This window comes from Neomonachus schauinslandi, chromosome 14, assembly GCF_002201575.2.
Source record: "Neomonachus schauinslandi chromosome 14, ASM220157v2, whole genome shotgun sequence".
Lineage (NCBI taxonomy): Eukaryota > Metazoa > Chordata > Mammalia > Carnivora > Phocidae > Neomonachus > Neomonachus schauinslandi.
This window is the reverse complement of record NC_058416.1, coordinates 7,673,108-7,693,004: the sequence shown is the minus strand read 5'-3', so window position 1 is coordinate 7,693,004 and position 19,897 is coordinate 7,673,108. Positions and strand designations below refer to the sequence as shown.

Below are 19,897 nucleotides of genomic sequence, written 5' to 3'. Positions count from 1 at the left end.
AAGAGACTTTCCTGACATCCTAAAAGTTAAAGATCCCAACCTCTGACTATCATTCAAACTCGGGATATCACTGAAACTTTCAAGACAAGCAATGCTGACAGATTTGGTCAATAAGGAAACAATGAGCCATTTTTTAGATTCAGACAGTTTATTAGTTACATAAACAGCAAAAGCATTAGTAGCCAAAGGTGCCAGCTCCCAGTCCTTACAGGGTGACACTGAAATAGAGGGGCCAGATGATAGCTACGTGGATAGTAGGGTACTCTGTTATGAAGGAGCTCATGCCCCGCTGCAGCTAAGCTGCTCATGGCCTGCAGCTGTAGCCCAAGGGAACTGAGGCAGAAAGCCCACTCATCAGAACCCAGGAGGCAATAGGAAATAGGTTCATGACAGACATCCCTATAGAGAGCAAAGCAAGTAAGAAACAGTCTTGTAGCAGGTCCTCACAAGCCTCCCATGTTCTCATGTTCCAGAAAGATCACAGGAACTTTTTCAAGACTTAGATCAGCTATGATTAAGCCTTCCCTCTGTGGACTACATGCATAAATGCAAGGCTGGGAGGGAACCCTGGTAAAGCTCTTCTCTTACAGAACTAGGTATAGCTACATCATTGCTATATTTATTACATCATACTGAAACTATACTGACCTAAATGATAAAAATGGGACATATCATAATGTGTTAAATAAAGTTAAGGCCATGCTTATTAGAAGGTAATGACAGGTAAAAATACTTGAAAAAAAGCTTTTTAAAAAATCAGTGAAATAAGACTCTATCTTAAAATACCGGAAAAAAGGGGGGGTACCTGGGTGGCACAGTTGGTTAAGCGACCAACTCTTGGTTTCCCTCAGGTCATGATCTCAGGGTTGTGTGACTGAGCATTGCATCAGGCTCCGCCCTCAGCACAGAGTTTGCTTGGGACTCTCTCTCCCTCTCTCTTTATCTGCCCCTCCCCCTCTCTAAAATAAATAATTTTTTTTAATTAAAAAATTTTTCAGAAAAAGAGCCATATATTAAACCCAAAGGAGAAAGAAATAAGGATAAGCAAAAATTAATAAAATGGTGAAAAACATTAGAGGGAGTATCAACAAAGCCAAAATTCATTCTTTGAAAAGAATGATAACAATAAAACATACAAACCTACCAGTAAGACTAATCAAGAAAACTAGAGGGAAAGAGTAATACCTGGAATGAAACGAGACCTCACTGTCAACCTGACATACATGTAAAGAATGAGCTGCATTGATGGATAATTTTAGAGCTATGAATTCAAAAATTAGATGAAATTCTAGAAAAACATACCTTACTGACACAAAAAGTTAAAAATCTCAGAATTCTAGATTTAAATTCATTTCATTTCGTTCAATTCATTTACAATCTTCCCCAAAAGAAAACTCCAGGTCTGATTGCTTCATCATCAAATTCTACTAAACATTTAAGAAAGAAATACCACCAATTCAAATCAACTATTCCAAAGGGGCAAAAAAGGTAAATAAAAGAAAAATTTATGCATAAAAAGTAGGCTAATTTTGATATTAAAATCTGAGGGCACCTGGGTGGCTCAGTAGGTTAAGCATCTGCCTTGGGTTCAAATCATGATCCCAAGATCCTGGGATCAAGCCCCACTTTGGACTCCCTACTCAACGGAGAGTCTGCTTCTCCCTCTCCCTCTGCCCCTGCCACTCCTCTTGCTTGTGTTCTCTCTCTGGTGCGTACATGCTCTCTCTCTCATTCATTCATAAATAATAAATAAATAAAGTTTTATGAGAAAGAAGACATGCAGTAATTCTAAAACCATTCTCTGCGTAAGAAAATTGGAAGAACTGGGGGCGCCTGGGTGGCTCAGTTGGTTGAGCGACTGCCTTCGGCTCAGGTCATGATCCTGGAGTCCCGGGATCGAGTCCCGCATCGGGCTCCCTGCTCGGCAGGGAGTCTGCTTCTCCCTCTGACCCTTCCCCCTCTCATGCTCTCTATCTCATTCTCTCTCAAATAAATAAATAAAATCTTTTAAAAAAAAAGAAAATTGGAAGAACTGAATTGTGCAAGACTGCTGAATCACAGATCTGTACCTCTGAAACAAATAATACATTGTATGTTTAAAAAAAAAAAGAAGAAGATAGCAGGAGGGGAAGAATGAAGGGGGGAAATCAGAGGGGGAGATGAACCATAAGAGACGATGGACTCTGAAAAACAAACTGAGGGTTCTGGGAGCGGGGATGGGTTAGCCTGGTGATGGGTATTAAAGAGGGCACCTTCTGCATGGAGCACTGGGAGTTATACCCAAACAATAAATCATGGAACACTACATCAAAAACTAATGATGTAATGTATGGTGATTAACATAATAATAATAATAAAAAAAAGAAAATTGGAAGAATTCTAAAAACATTAACAAATCAAATCTTTTAATATATAAAAGGAAGGGGGGCGTGGAGCAAGATGACAGAGGAGTAGGAGACCTGGATTTCGTCTGGTCCCAGGAATTCAGCTGGATAGGGATCAAACCATTCTGAACATCTATGAACTCAACAGGAGATCGAAGAAAAGAATAGCAACAACTCTCTGAACAGAAAAGCGACCACTTTCTGGAAGGCAGGACGTGCGGAGAAGTGAATCTGAGGCAATATTCGGGAGGATGGGTTAGCCTGGGGATGGGTATTAAAGAGGGCACATTCTGCATGGAGCACTGGGTGTTATGCACAAACAACGAATCATGGAACACTACATCATTAAATAAATAAATAAATAAATAAATAAATAAATAAATAAATAAATGGAAGAATACGTCGTAACCTAAGTTGAAATTCTCCCAGAAATGGATGCTTGCTTAACATTTTTAAATGGATCCATCTAATCCACCACCTTAATAGGTTGTAGGAAAAAAATCATATGTTTATCTTAAAAGAGACAGAAAAAGCACTATACATCTATGAGTTAAAATAAAAAAAAAAACACTTAGCAAAGTAGAACTAGAAGGAAACTTCCTTAAGCTTATTTTTCTTTAATTGAAAAAACTACCATAAACAGCATGATGAAAAGGTGAAAAATTAAAGGCCTTTCCTTTGAGTTTGGAAACAAGGATGGCTGGGTATATGGTTAATATAAAAAAACTGAGTAAATTTCCATATATTCAACAATACTTAGAAAGTAAAATATCAAAAATTCATTTCCATGTAGAGACAAGAATATTTACTGAAGCAGGATCCAAAATTGCTCTAAATTAGAATAAGAAAACCCAAATGTCCTTCAACATTGTAGTGTACTGAGTACTAGACAAAAATAAATTAAACTAACTCTACCTATAGGCAGCAGAATGAATAACTCTTCTAAGCATAATGATTAAAGAAAGCAGCCATATGACTCTGTTTTACAAAATTTTAAAAATCAGGAATTGTTGTAAATATGAACACATAATTAAGTGATAAGACTACCAAGAAATGTAAACAAGTGATTACCGTAAAACTCAAAGTAACAACTACCTTCCAGGAGAGGAGTAGAGATTGAAAAGGGGTATCACAAACGTTCCCAAGGTGCTGGCTATGTTCTATTTTTAGATTAGGGATGGCTCACTATGTTATGCCTGAACTATGTATTTATGTTTTATGTATTTTCCACATATGTGTTGTATTTCACAAATAAAAAGGATAAATAACATAAGTTAATAAATAAATAAATAAATAAATTACCCTAATGAGGGGACTTAAATGTAAGCCTTAGTTTTTCTTGAAAATTAGTGTGTTCTGAAAGTGATCTTACATATTTGTTAATAAAAATCATAAAAACATTTAACCATTATGATGAATCATATGAATACTGAATAATAATCTGCATTAAATATAGTGATACATATAATGCACTTAACATTGTGCCTGTCACAAAGGGAGTGATCATTCAATCAATCAATAAATACTATAATAAATAGTAAATAGCTATTCTTTGGGAGTTGTTATTATTGTTGTTATAGTCACTGGTTATTTTTACTTACTTCAAGGAGACCTGACAAGTACTTAACACAAATTTCAAGTGGCTTTGTGAGAGGAGAATGTGAGCTCCATCCTGGAGATGCTGTGAGATGAGCCATCCCTCGTAAGGTCCTCTCGAGGGATGGCAGGCCATAGAAGTGAGGAGCATCCGTGACTCTCAGGCACTGGAGCAGTTTCAGAGCCAGCTGTGTTTGGAAAACGTAAAGAAGCTCCAAGCACTTCCTGTGTATGTAAAGGAAGGAAAAAAAAAATCAACAAGAGATCAAGTGTGATGGACTTAATGGGTTAACTTATTGATGGCAGAGGGTTACTAACAACTTAATACGTCAGAAAAGTATGAACCAGGAGAAATGGCAGTCTCAAACAATATTTTTCAAGGAAAACACAGTTCATATACCATCTAGGGTATACGATATAAAGGACCAATAACAATTCCATTGAAAAATACATAAACGGATATTAGTATTAGCACCCAAAAATAAAATTTAAAAGTTGGAATGAAAAATTAAATGCGTACTTTAAATGACTTTAACTTACATATATTAAATCTATACTTTTAATCATTAGAAACTTGAGTTTTTAATTAGCTGAAATTGTTTTCCCCAGAAAGCTAAAATAAAAAGTTTTAATGAGTTTGAGACATAATTTAAATGCAACTGTCAGAAACAGAACAATCAAGAGAACATTTTTTATTAGAAAACAAAATCCCTGGGGCGCCTGGGTGGCTCAGTCATTAAGCGTCTGCCTTTGGCTCAGGTCATGATCCCAGGGTGCTGGGATCGAGCCCTGCATTGGGCTCCCCGCTCTGCGGGAAGCCTGCTTCTCTCTCTCCCACTCCCCCTGCTTGTGTTCCCTCTCTCGCTGTCTCTCTCTTTCTCTCTGTCAAATAAATAAATAAAATCTTTAAAAAAAGAGAGAGAAAAAAAAGAAAGAAAACAAAATCCCTGAAACTAATAAGTAGGCATGGATACAAAGATGAAATTGCTGGAAGAAGTAACATCATTGTATAACAAAGCATCAAATGAAATCTGAAATTTTCTCAGTTTTACAGATTTTTAGACTCCAAAATTGACAACTACTGCCTATATTTTTACCCATTCCATCACAGTATTATAGGTGTATAGTTGTATGATTTAAAGATCATAATTTTTATATACCTGTCATCTAGGTGTTTTTAAAGTTTTAGAAACACACAGAATTTACACCAAAGCCTAAAGGTTATTTGTATAAATTCATATTCCTCACGAGTCAACAACAAAGTACAGCTGAACCTTGAACAACGTGGAGGTAAGGGGCATTGACCCCCACGTGCAGTCAAAAATTCTCATATACTTTTTGACTCTCCAAAAATCCAACAAATAGCCTACTGTTGACCAGAAGCCTTACTGATAACATAAAGTCAATTAACATGTATTTTGTATGTTATATGTTATTATATACTGTTTTCTTACAATAAAGCAAACTAGAGAAAAGAAAGTTGTTTTTTTTTTTTTTTTTAAGTAAGCTCTACACCCAACATGGGACCTGAAATCATAACTCTAAGATCAAAAGGCACATGCTCTATTGACTGAGCCAGCCAGGCACCCCAAGAAAGGAAAATATTATTAAGAAAACCATAAAAGAAAGTACATATACAGTACTATACTGTATTTATCCCCAAAAGATCCATGTATAAGTGGACCCACATAGTTCAAACCTGTGTTGTGCAAGGATCACTTGTAATCTAATTAATAGTATTAAAAATGTTCTCCTGGTTTTTTTTAAGATTTTATTTATTTAAGAGAGAGAGTGAGCAAGCAAGTTTGGGGGAGGGTCAGAGGGAGAGGAAGAAGCAGGCTTCTCGCTGAGCAGGGAGCCTGATGCGGGGCTCGATCCCAGGACCCTGGGATCATGACCTGAGCCGAAGGCAGACGCTTAACGACTGAGCCACCCAGGCGCCCATGATAAAATATATTTTTTTAAAGATTTTATTTATTTATTTGACAGAGAGAGACACAGTGAGAGAGGGAACACAGCAGGGGGAGTGGGAGAGGGAGAAGCAGGCTCCCTGCCGAGCAGGGAGCCCGATGCGGGGCTGGATCCCAGGACCCTGGGATCATGACCTGAGCCGAAGGCAGACGCTTAACAACTGAGCCACCCAGGCGTCCCTGTGTCCCTTCTGTTTTTTAAAATTAACATAAAAGTCATTCTCATTTTCTGCTCCTTTTACCTTAACCACTCCAAAAGAAAAGCTATACCATCAAAGGCAATGGTGCCTCTGCAAATATCTAACCAACCCCAGTTCAACCTGGCACAGTTGCCACCAACCAGTTCCCTCTCCTGGTCCCTGTGAACCTTCCCCAAGCTCCACACCCAAATGGTCTCAACCTCCCTACGCAAGTTCCGCTCCACATCCAGAGAACATTCACCCAAAGAACAGTCCATTGCACTGTTTCTCAAAGTCTAGCCCAAGGGACTACCTATGGCACTTATTTAATATGTAGATTCCTGAGCTACTGATCTTAATATTTTAATAAGCCCCCTCCCCAAGAGATTCTATACACATTCCAGAGTCTACTATCAATGGATTCACTTTGTTCTTGTCTTCAGTACTTTGATGAGGCATAAATGCATGAGGTAAAATTCACAAATCTTATACATACACTACAGGATGGTTTACATATGTATATAATCATGTAACCACCAAGCGTAACAACATATAAAACATTCTCAGCACCTCAGAAGGTCCCTAGGTGACCCTTTTTAGTGAAATTTTTATTGACTTGTATTCTAAATTTACTAATCCTCTTTTATACTGTGTCTGGTCTGCTGCTAAGCCCATGCAATGAATTATTTACTTTAGAAACTATTTCTCAGTTGCAGAATTACTATTTAGTTCTTTTTTGCAGTTTCCATTTCTCTGCTATTGATATTCTACATATTTTTACTTATCTTGTCCATCTTTTCATCTAATTTATATTGAAAATATTATTTATAATAATAGCTTTAAAGTTCCTCTAATAGTTGACATTTGAGAGTCTGTTTCTAATGACTTTTTTCTCTTAATTACAGGAGACGTTTTCCTACTTTATAATTCTCTCCATTTGTGATTGTATGTCAAATATTTGTATATAAGAGCTACTGAAAGCAAAGTACGTAACAATTTCCCATAGAAATGGTTTGCCATTTGGTCACAAGATTTGGTTAAGAGGCTGATCTTTGAGATCTAGTCAGGTGTTGAGCTGAATTAGGGTTGTTTTGACACTTTAGTTGTTTCAAACGTCATGTGTGTGGGATCAGGTCTTTCCTTCCAGCAGAGATTTGGGATCTGAGTACAGGAAGACCTGCAGATAAAACAACTTTTGTACATCAAAGGACACTATCCAAAGAGTTAAAACACAACCCACAGAATGGAAGAAAATTTTGCAAATCATATTTGATAAAAGATTGATGTCCAGAATATGTAAAGATGACCCAACAACAACAACAACCCAATGCAAAAATAGGTGAAGGACTTGAATAGACATTTCTCCAGAGAAGATAACAAATAATCATTAAGCACATGAAAAGATGCTCAACATCATTTCTCATTAGGGAAATGGAATCAAAACCAAAATGATTCTAGTTTACACCACTGGGATAGCCATAATAAGAAGTATTAGGGCAGATGTTGAGAAATTAGAACACTCATACATTGCTGGTGGGAATGTAAAATGGTATAGCTACTATGGAAAACAAAATTCAAAAAAAAGTAATCATAGAGTTACCACATGAACCAGCAATTCTAGTCATAAGTATATACTGGAGAATTAAAAACATGTGTTTACACAAAACTTGTTCACAAATGTTTATAGCTGCTGTATTCATAATAATCAAAGGTAGAAACAACTCACATGTCCACCAACAGAAAAATGGGTAAACAGAATGTGGTATATCTATACATGGAATATTAATCAGCTATAGGAAGAAACAAGCACTGATATGTGCTATAATATGGATGGACCTTGAAAACACAATGTGAAATCAGACACAAAAGATCACATATGTCTGATTCCATTTATATAAAATGTCCAGAATAAGCAAATTCATAGAGACAGAAAGACTAGTGGTTGCCATAGGCTTGGGTAAGGGGTAAATGAGGAGGAACTGCTCAATGGGTACAAAGTTTCTTTCCAGAATAATGAAAATATTCTGGAATTAAATAGTGACAGTTGAACAACATTGTGAACACATTAAAACCACTCAATGGTGTACTTTAAAATGGTTAAAATAGTAAATTTTATCTAATTAAAAAAAATTTTAGGGCGCCTGGGTGGCTCAGTTGGTTAAGCGACTGCCTTCGGCTCAGGTCATGATCCTGGAGTCCCGGGATCGAGTCCCACGTCGGGCTCCCTGCTCATCAGGGAGTCTGCCTCTCTCTCTGACCCTCCCCCCTCTCATGCTCTCTCTCTCTATCTCATTCTCTCTCTCAAATAAATAAATAAAATCTTTAAAAAAAAAATTTTAAGTCAGAATTATAGATACACACTTAAAAATCATCTATGCAAAAACAGTCATAAAGTCATAGAAATGGTTATAATTGCTCAGAGAATTAAGAGAGGACTAAGACCTAAAACCTAGAGACAGCAAAATACTGCGTGCATGTGTGTGTGTGTGTGTGTGTGTGTGTGTGTGTATGAAATAACAATCAGTCTATACCAGAGATTCCACTGAAATAAAAACAAACAGACCACAACTGACTATTATTGAGTTCTTTCTTCCTTGATTTAGAAATCAAAAGGAGGGGCGCCTGGGTGGCTCAGTCGGTTAAGCGGCTGCCTTCGGCTCAGGTCATGATCCTGGAGTCCCGGGATCGAGTCCCGCATCGGGCTCCCTGCTCGGCAGGGAGTCTGCTTCTCCCTCTGACTCTCCCCCTCTCATGCTCTCTATCACTATCTTTCTCAATAAATAAATAAAAATCTTTATTAAAAAAAAAAGAAATCAAAAGGAAACTAGGTTCTATATCAATGTCCCCAAACCTTCAATGACAAACGGTACCTGTCAGTAACTGCCATGACACTGAGAAGCAAGGTACTGAAAAGAGCAATCAGTTCTTTCTGGAGCTGTTGCCTGACAGCAGTCCGGATGTCATCCGCTTCCTCTCCTGCCTGTGACTCCGTCAGAACCAGCAGGTCTAATAATGGGTTTGGACTCTAAAAAACATATTTGTAAAAAAACGTATTTACTCTCTAATTGAGCTGTGTGTTGTTTCCTATAGAGATTTTTGCTACATATCACATTCTGGACTACCTAAGAGTTATATTACCCAGCCAGTCGGTATGGGTCTCTAGTGCATCAATAGAGATGTTATGTTCTAAACTCAAAAGGTGCTTCATAGGTTATCTTGACAAAAGAACAGCACATCTATTATAGAAAACTGAGTATAATATAGAGAAGCACACAGAGAAAAACAAAAACCACCCATGATCACACTTCACAGACACAGTCTCTATTAGTTTACTGGTGCACACTATTCTTTTTGTGTGCATATAAACATACACACAATTATAATTCCGTATTTCTAACAAAACTGAGAGGCTGACTTATACTCACCTTCCCTCCAAGTCCCATAAATACTGACAAAATAAGAAAGTTGTTTTTAATGTAAACTCCATCTTGGTAAAATATAGTTTTACTATCAGGAATTATTAATCCTGATATACCCATAAAAATTAAGTAGAAACTCCTGACTGATAGATTAATATGTTACAGTATGTATACACCTAAAACTAAGATTCTTCCCAAAAACCTCATTGTTAATAACTTGTTTATGCTAGTACTTGCTGAGATCTTCCCTTTCTAACTTTACATGTTAATATTGAGATTCAGTGAACCTCAGCAACATCACTTCTAAAATATGGGATGAATTACCATTCCTCATATACAATAAAGAGATGTCTCTCTACTGATCCCTACTGATCTCAAGTGCTTAATCATACGTGAAGGTTTTGTCTTTAGACATTAGTATTCAATCCCAATTTTAAACCAACTACCATTATCATTACTTTGTCACCGCCAACCTCTAAAAAGCAACAATTTCTATAATAATGGCTCATTTTCTTTAACCACACAGTTACCACTCATCACATCCACTTTACCATCCATCAGCAACCTACAATAGGACATGCAATGCCCTCCATGAACTCTCAGTGCACATGTGCCTGTGAAAGTCGACCAACACAGAGAGACATATGCTGAATAGTTCTGAATAGCCTACCCCCCCAAAAAAAAATTACGGCCCCACTTTTATGACCTTCCCTCAAAAAACTCATTCTGAAAAGAAAGGTATTCAAACTCAGCACTTCTAGGTGATTTTACATATATTAACAAAATCATCATTATATTAAAATGTAAATTAGTGGTGTCATAAATTCCTAAGTGCCTAAAATATTTGTAACAAATGGATGTTCCAATAAAACATACAAATTTTTCACAAGAGAAAGTTTCTCAATCTTCCCTCAGTAAGTTAGCTGATTTTTCTTTATACTTCCTATTCGCAATCTTCTGCCTGATCAAGTATTCAAGTATTCTGCCTAATTTTACTAGTTTTTGCCATGGCTTTCATATACTTTTTCATATTATGTCCATACATAGAAAACAATTCCTTTGGAAATACTATTTTACTGACCTTCTTAAATCATCTCTCACTTATTTTACCCATTTCAGATGATTAAAAGGCATTTGGCTTTATTTTCAAGCTTCCTTTATATTGAACGTTACTCTTTACATAACTTAATAATTTAATCCTTGTAGCATGACAGAGAGTAAACTCTCTTAATAGTGGATGCTTAAGTCCACTGCTCACCTTTTGCTCACTCTACTGTTATTCATAACACCAGTGATGATAACATATGAGACAAAGTAAAAGCTTTCCAAAGACAGCCTTGATACCATACAAAGTCAAATATATTTAATTATACCAAAAATCCTTCTCTAAAACTGCATGAAAATTACAGTACAATCATTTAGAATTTTGTAGAAATTTCATTTTAATTTCAAAACTATCAATAAATTATAAAATATGCATCAGCACTCATGACATACTATAAAATTCATAATAAATGTAAAGTTTTAACTATAGTTACATAATTTAGGTGAATATATTTTAATATGCATAGTTATTTTTCTACCATATATACCATGTACAAAGTCTCCTAAGCAACCACTGAATTATTACACAGAGTTTCAAGAAAAGATTCTACCTAAGCCCACTATAACTGCTATTTTCACAACCCAAAGCAACCATAACTCTCAGAATCCAAGAACTTCAACCTAAGGAGGAGACTGTTTTAGAAATTATCCTTTTTAAAAAAAGACTAAAAAGATTATGAAGTTATAAAAAATTTATAGATCAAAAATCGATTTATCAAAAAACTCAGAGGAAAAGCTTCATAAGATTCTTTTAATAATATTTTAATATCCAATCTCTAAAATATTTAAGCATGCCTAAAAGCTGAAGGAGGAACTATAGTGACATAAGGTTTTACTGTTTTGCTTTATCAAAAATGGTCAGAAAATAACTGCCTCCAAATGTTTGTTAATTTTAACAATTAAATGATACAAGAAAATCAAAGTACAGTAAATATGGTACTTTGAAATCATCCTCAAGAATATACCAGGAGAGCAAAATTTATAAGTCTATGTATTCTGGGAGTTCAATCATCTTATTAAGGCTTCACTTATTATGTACTTTAAGGAAATTAGTCCATCATCTCTCATTTGTGTTATAAATATTTTTCTCAGTTTATCATGTCTTTTTAACTATATTTAAAGTATTTCTTGCCATACATACAGAAGTCAATAAAACTTACATATAAATACCCTCCTACTGGATAACTGTTTCATTGTAAGTTACACAAATTGAAAATAAAGTTAATCTGAAAGAAAAAATGGCCAAAGAAAAATATAAAAAATAAAGTTTATTAAAGAAAAACTTGCTATGATAATTTAAAAGTGTAGTTTTTCAGAAAACACAGGCATATCAAAGAACATAATACAAAATCCAATCACAGAGTCATGTACACATAGCACCTTGCTTATGGTATTTTGGACGTATTTTATGTTCCCTTTCATCTCCGAGCTTCTGTTAGTGATGCTATTTTTGCTTTTCATCTTTCATAACATTTAAATTGTAGTCCAGGACCATAATTTCCACACTTAGTCACAGTCCTACAGGTGTGTGTATGAGAGAGAGAGAGAAGGAGAGGAGCAGGAGGGGGAGAGAGAGCGAGAGCGAGAGAGCTGCCTTCTCCACCACCTCGCCCATTCCCACTCTAGGCCAAGCTACCACCATCCCTCCCCTGGGTTACTGTAGGCTTCCCAGCTTCCATTCATTCTACCTATGGTTCCGGAGACAGCTGCTACCAGGATCTTATTAAACTTAAGTCACAGCATGTAACTCTTCTGCTCAAAACGCTCCACCTGCTTTCTCTCTCATATAGGTTAAGCTCCATAGCCTACAAGGTTCTATTTGAGCTTGATTCTGAATATCCTTCTGATCTCATCTCCTACCACCATACTCTATTCATCCTGTTGCTGCCACATGGACCTCTAGTTGTTTTTCAAACATGGCCCTGGCAACTAAGTGCTTTTGCATTTTTTTCCTCTCTGGCTAGAATGCTCTTCCCTTAGATACCTATATGGCTGACTCCCACACTGAACTCAGTGCCCTGGCCAAATGTTAGTCAAAGAGGCGAGCCTTCTCTGACCATCATGTCTAAAGTAGCATCCCACCATGCCTGCCTAGCTCTGTCTCGTTATCTATGTTTCCTCTTCACACTTATTGCTCCCACCTGCAGAAAATCTTTGTTTTCTGTCCATTCCACCCCCTGGAATGTACTCCATGAGGACAGGTTTTTCGTCTTATTCACTGCCACGTTATTTTTATAATCATATTTATAGATTTCTTTCTTTATAGGTTCTACCTTATGTAACTTCTTGGAAAAAATCTTCTCTACTCCAAAGTTTTAAGTAAACACTTTCATACAACATGAAGACTACTTACTAAACATGGGCTATATAAAAATTATGCTTTTTCATTACATAGCATTACTAATTTTTACAAATTATTTCTCACACCTAAAATCCAATTCCTTACTAACACTTACATGTCTAAGAAGTAATTCTAGAAGCCAGTTTAGAAGTTCTACTGATGAGTTTTTTCTTTGTTCCTTCAATAACTTATTTAAAAAATGTATGATATCTATTAGCAGTTTCTCATCCTCAGTGCAAGCAGGAAGCACCTGTAAAAACCTACAATAAAAAAGACAATTATCATGGTTTCTAGCTCTTTACAGTAAGTGGTGTGCTGATAAATATTTAACAACCAGGTAAGGAGTGGGAGGATTTCTTGTGTTTGCCAGTTTTCATAGTGCAAATATTCCCCCATTGCTGACTGCGAGCCACCAACATAACACACAGAGAGACAACACGGCAGTACACCATTGTGTGGCCTTTTCACAACAGACATAATAGGTATGAATCACCTCAAGAACACAGGTGTCAATAACATGTTGCAAAATAATCAGGAAGTGATGATATTAGCATAATCATTACTTTTATTTTTCTTAGAATTTAACTGTAAGTTTACGCAATTTCATTTTTAAGAATGGCTGTGTTTTAACAACTAACTTACAAAAACCCTGATACTCAACTGCCACCTCTCTCACAAGGAAGCACTGGCTGATTGCAACACACACCAGCGGAAAAGCCAAATTAGGTATCTGAATTGTGAGTGACCCATTTTGAGTCCCTATTTCGGAAATTCACTTAACCTCACACTTTGAAAGTTGCACACATTATGTTTAATAGAAAGTTATACATCTTACACTAAATTCACATGAAGATTAAAATGGAAAGCTACTGGCAATGGCTGCTTGTCCGTCTTGTCTCCGATGCAGCCATCTGCTACCAGTGAAACATGTGGAATTTACGAGCTAGAGGCTTCCCAGTAACTACTAAAGGATCTCCACACATGGCAATCAACTTCATGAAATTCAGGGTAAAAAGAAAAGCAGGAGAATTTTCTTAAGAACAAAACAAAAGCAAAACAAAACAAAACAGCCCACTGCAGGTGTACCAAACTTCTCCGTCAGTTCACTAATGGTCTTGGCTCTCTTACAATGTGGACAGCAATAAACATTCATTTTGTTCAACCATGTCTTATCCTAATCATCTGCTTTTGTGAGATAGTGAAATAAGATTTTCTGATAGGATATAAAAACGGTATTGTTTATTATTAATTCCAAAATGCAGTGATTAAGAAAATTTTTCTCTTTTGCTATTCTTAGATATTTACTACGCATAATGAAAATCCCAGTTTTTCTTACTGAAAAAAAAAAAACATTTCTCTAACGATAGCAACAAGAATACATGCTCTTATCTTCAAAGATACGGAGATAGACCCAAATACGATTCAATCCTGCTCTTTGAAACTGGAAGCCCTGAGCTGTATATACTGACCTGTTCAGTGTGGTGTGCCAAGACAAACACTTCAAGGTCACCCCACATGGGCCAGCACCACCCTTTAAAGACAGCCTGTCATTCAGAAGATAAAAACTCATGCTTGTGATAGCAGCCCTCACTTCCCTGTGAGCTGCAGCCTCGACGATGGAACGAAGACAGTCCCTCAGTGCACTAGCTGTGTGTGTCACCTGCAGAGCAAGGGTGTCCTCTGTGTGTAACTTCAGTGCATCTGAAAATCTAAACAAAAAGAAACAAAGGAGGAGCAACATAAAACTATTTAAATAAAAGTTCACATTTAGGTTTATTATAAACTCTCTCCAAAAAACTGTTTTATCTTCATTTTAAAGGCTGACTCAGGGCCAAAAGAAAATCTGGTATATATCTGTCAATTAGAGTTTTATGTTAGCATCCTAAGTGTTTGTATTGACATTTTCCTGCTTACAGAAATATAACTTTCATTCAAACAAGAAAGCAATGATAGATCAGAATATTAGGATATTCCAAAGTAATCTACATCATCAGAGCAATGATAACATTTATATATATACTTACTGAAATTTGACTCTAATCCAGACTACTTTCCCTAGAGATTTATATCCATTAACTAACCAAACTTGAGGTGCCTGGGTAGCTCAGTTGATTAAGGTCTGACTCTTGGTTTCAGCTAAGTTCATGATTTCAGGGTTGTGAGATCGAGCCCTGTGTCAGGATCTGTGCTGGGTATGGAGCCTGCTTAAGATTCTCTCTCTCCCTCTCCTTCTGCACCTCCCTGCCCCCCAGCCCCCCAACTCCCGCTTGTATGTGCGCACTCTCTGAAAAAAATTAAATAAAAATTTTAAAAATTATAACCAACCAAACTGTATATAATCTCTAGAACAGCACAGAGCACATGCTTTTTAATTTAAATTTCCTTGTGTCATGGAACACTACATCAAAAACTAATGATGCAATGCATGGTCATTTACATAATAATAAAAAATTTCCTTGTGTGATAGTTTCTAAAAAGTAATGAACACATGTAATCTTTAAAACAAAGTAAAAATTATAATAATCAGTGGAAAAACAAGATCAGATGGTAGCAAGTAAAAAAGCCACTTGACCTAAAGGAAAAATAAAACCAAACTAGTTACTTATAATTTGTTAAATATGAACACTTTTTCAACTAAACATAACAGCTTACTCTTGGATTTTAGGTTCAGAATTCATTTGCTTCAACAGATTATCACTCCCATGATACCAGGACAAGTTCCAAGCTATTCTCAGCATGTCTGAGACCGGCTTCAAGGCCAAACAATCAGCAGATAATGGCAAAACTATGGAGTAAGGACTCACAGCATGGTGGCCAACTACACGCACCGGTAGATGATACCTAAAGAAAATGTATACAAATAATTATGAACTTTGAAATTCTTAAACACTACTATAAAAGGATGAGCTATAAATGAGGGCTAGTTCTCACAATAATGGAGTTCACTCTCATAGCCCCTATTTTGAAGTCATGCTGTACATATTATTTCATTTATCCTTTTGCCATCCTCTAAACTCCCAAAAATACTTTTTAAACTCTTGCGTGAAGACTTCCTTATTCTGTGTTGTGTTGGGGTTGCTAGCAGAGATGATTAATGCCCCTTCAGGTCAAGGCCTGCAGCTACAGTGAGTCACACATAAAGGGTTTCAGCTAGAACATGAGCACCTACTTTATGCCAAACGCTATATATTATCCACCATTCATTCAGTTCCATGCATGGCACTGATACCCATTTTACAGATAATCAAAATGAGTATTAAAGAGACTAAATGAATTGCCTTATGTTCACAGGAATCACTAAGTGACAAAATCACAACCTAATATTTTTACTTGAACACAACTGCATCATCAATAAACTCAACCACCAGTGTCACCAAGAAGACCCAGAAATATTTTTAGATATAAGAACAGATACAATAGCAACAGCTCTTAAACCAGTCCAAGTTTAACAGTGTTTTACAGGACAATAACGTCTAGCATGTTCAAATGTTAAAAAATAATTTTGATAAAAAAACATATCCCAAACCCCTAATTCACATATTTGTGACTAATATTAGATAAATACAATTGGGTAAGATTTCTCAGGGGAACTTTACTGTGCTTTTTCATTTCACGTGTCTCAATAAAGAAGCTAAGGGAGAGTTCTACATATAAAGCAGGCTGAATAGTTTAAGAAAATACTTTTAAAAATTGAAATTTTCCACAAAAGTAACCAAGAATCCTTAGATAAATGGCTAACACTAGGTCTCAAATAGGGAAATAAAAGGTGATTCTTGGATATTTCTTTGTACTAAAACACAAGAAAATATTAACAGACTCATGGGGCCTTGACAAAAGGACACAGAGCCCACTTGAAAGGACTCACACTGAATAAAAAAAGGCAAGGCAACTGATTAATGGGGAATTCTTTAGTAAGTTAGAAAATGAACTGCAAATTAAGCCTAAAGAACAAGAAGGAAGAAAGGAATGAAAAGTGCAGGGTAATACATCACAACCAGTTTGAAAAAACACTACACATCGACCAGACGGGCAACAATTTTTAAAATGACAACATTACTGAGTAAAGGAATAACAAAACCTTGGTTCTTCTCTATGGACAAATTTTATCTTGAGCGAATTCTGGCCCTTTGCCCCAGGACAACCAAATAGATATGGAATGTCAACAATATTACTGAGCTGTTGTTTGTGCTTACGGTAAAGATGACTCTCATGTCTGGGCTGGGAGGTGTGGGAATAAACCATAAACGCACGATGGGAAACCGCGGCCCTGAGCAACGCTTAGTGCCGAGGCTCTTACACGTGACATGTTTTGTGGGGACCTGGAAACTATGCCTGTGGCACCCTCAGCTCAAGAAGTTATTTCCTACTAGCACACGGGTCTTCTAAGCCGAGATAGCTCCCAGCACCCACACATGGAATCTCATTCCAAGCAAGGCCTATTTTAAGTCGTGTGAGTTTGATTACTTAGCCAAATCTAAAGACCATGAAGAGTGGGTGATGTCTACAAACAAGGAATTTCACTCTGAACAATATATTTAAAAGGAACTCTTACACACTATACCAGGAAACATACATGTTTATAGGAGTGGATACAGGAACAAAAACCCAGAATCAACCCAAATTCCTTCTGACTGGAGAATGAATAAATTGTGGTAAATAAATACAACAAGAGTATTATACAGCAATGAAAATGATTATAGTACGTGTAATAAGACCTACCAAATTATGGAATGTTATTTATAAATTAATCATAGTTTTATTAAGGCAAAATTTACTTATCTTTAAATTATACAGATTTTCTTTTTATATATAGCCTGATGAATTTTTACATTTGCATTCATTTGTATGACCATCACTCAGAATAAACTACAGAACATTTCTATCCTTTTGGAAAGTTTCTTTGTTCCCTTTTCATATCAATTACTCCCCTTGCTCTCCTCCAAGAGTAATTACTATTTTGGATATAACTTGAGAAATTGGATCACGTTATAGAATTATTTTTAATTTTCTTAGATGTGATCATGCATGGTACAGTGGTTATATAGGAGAGTGTCCTTAATTTAAGGAGGTACATGCTAGAATAATTAGGAGGGAAGTAAAATTATGTCTGAAACTTATTTTCAAATGCATCAGAGAAAAATTACATATAAATAAATAAATACATTGAGAGAGTAAGCAAGAGAGTAAGCACACGTTCACTGCATAGTTCTTCGAACTTTTCTGTACACCTAAACCATATCCAGATGGAAAGATGGGGAAGGGGAAATGCATTTACTGAACTCTCCGAAGCACCACTGTGAGGAAACATTAAAACACTACAAGTCATGTGATTTAAATACCAGATGAACCTTCCTGAAACCGTTAACCTTCAAAAAAAGTCAAAACAATAAATCATTTACCTTCTAAAAACTGAGACAGGCAAACTGAAGACCGAAGGTGCAGGTTTATTGGAAGGATTAACAGACCTATTTCATTAAAAACACACACACACACAAAAGGAAAGAAACAAATGAGTAAACCATGGTTTTATCCAACAAATACAATTTGCTCCTTGACTGAATCTCCAAATAAGAGTTGCAATTGGCTCTATCATTTGTATAGTTACAACACGTTTTCTACTACCTAGATTTGCTTCTAAAGAGTAAACTAGTGCTTAGGAAGTCCATATAATAAATTACTCATTTAATGTGGGCACTGTACTGGCAGGTGAATCTGTGTCCCCCTCCCACTGGATCTTGCTCAAGGTCATTGTTAGTCAGATATTACCATCCTAAACATCTTCCCAAAGGTTTTTTAATAAAATATTAAAGAAAAGTATATACTGAAAAATGTATTAATGACAAAAATTACTGCAGTAATTTTTTTAATTTTATGCTTAGTAACGTTCAAATTAAAAATTCATGGGAGGGACGCCTGGGTGTTTCAGTCAGTGAGTGTCTGCCTTCGGCTCAGGTCATGATCCCAGGATCCTGGGATCAAGTCCCGCATCAGGCTCCTTGCTCAGCCGGGAGCCTGCTTCTCCCTCTGCCTCTCCCCCTCCTTGCTCTCTCTCTCTCTCTGATAAATAAACAAACAAACAATAAATAAATAAATAAGTTCATGGGACTTTCTGAGCCAATAGGCTCTTTGATACTGCTTACTCAAACCAAAATGGAAAGCATAAGCTTCATAATTCAGAAATTTTCCATACATTGCTATAAGACTGCATCAGAAATCTTATAATTAAGAGTAAAAAAGTTTTACAATCCTTATAGCTCACCACATATCCATTCTTGATACTTCATCAAATAACAGAAGACAAAATAATGCTCCGACTTCTGTCACAACAGCACAATTTTCATGAAATATCAACGAAACTAAGATATAAAAAGAAGCATAACTTCATGAAATATTTTTACCTCTAGAAAAATGAACTTCAAATTTAAAATGTCTTAACTCCAAGGGAAGAGATGTCATTCTCAGAGAATTGCAACAAGAACCCAGATACACTGACATATGTGGATCGTCAGGAGGGCTTGTTAAAACAGAGTTTCTGCTTCAGCAGGTTTGGGCTGGAGCGTGTGAATCCCACACGCTGCCGGTCCAGGAAACGCACCTGCCCATCCACTCACTAGATACTATGTACTTTCAGTTTCTCAAAAAAGCAAAGTGATGTAGCTTCTAGGGAGGTCTGCCAAGTCCTTTACCTCCAGCTAAAGTTTGCTCATTCAGAGATCTCCTTATTTGATTATTTCTGCCCATTCCCACAAACATACAGTCATAGAACTTGAGTTTGCCTTCAAAACACCATGTTTGTATTGGTGTTGTTTTAATTCGTATGTCTTGTTCATTACAAGATAATGGAAAAGGAAGCTGCTCTGAACTAATAAGACCTAAAGCTAGCACCATCACGTACTAGTAGTAA

General features: G+C 36.3%; 1 protein-coding gene across 1 annotated transcript in view; it reads right to left on the bottom strand.

Annotated features, from left to right (window-relative positions):
• Positions 1 to 19,897, bottom strand: part of RTTN (rotatin) — a 150,799-nt gene that overhangs the window by 75,732 nt on the left and 55,170 nt on the right. Inside the window, exons 22-28 of the mRNA XM_021686411.1 lie at positions 19,253 to 19,349; positions 18,393 to 18,458; positions 15,646 to 15,834; positions 14,463 to 14,702; positions 13,109 to 13,253; positions 9,000 to 9,154; positions 3,986 to 4,205 (exon numbers count right to left, since the gene is read on the bottom strand). Of these exons, the coding sequence (XP_021542086.1) occupies positions 3,986 to 4,205; positions 9,000 to 9,154; positions 13,109 to 13,253; positions 14,463 to 14,702; positions 15,646 to 15,834; positions 18,393 to 18,458; positions 19,253 to 19,349 (1,112 nt within the window). The remainder of the gene's footprint in view (positions 1 to 3,985; positions 4,206 to 8,999; positions 9,155 to 13,108; positions 13,254 to 14,462; positions 14,703 to 15,645; positions 15,835 to 18,392; positions 18,459 to 19,252; positions 19,350 to 19,897) is intronic.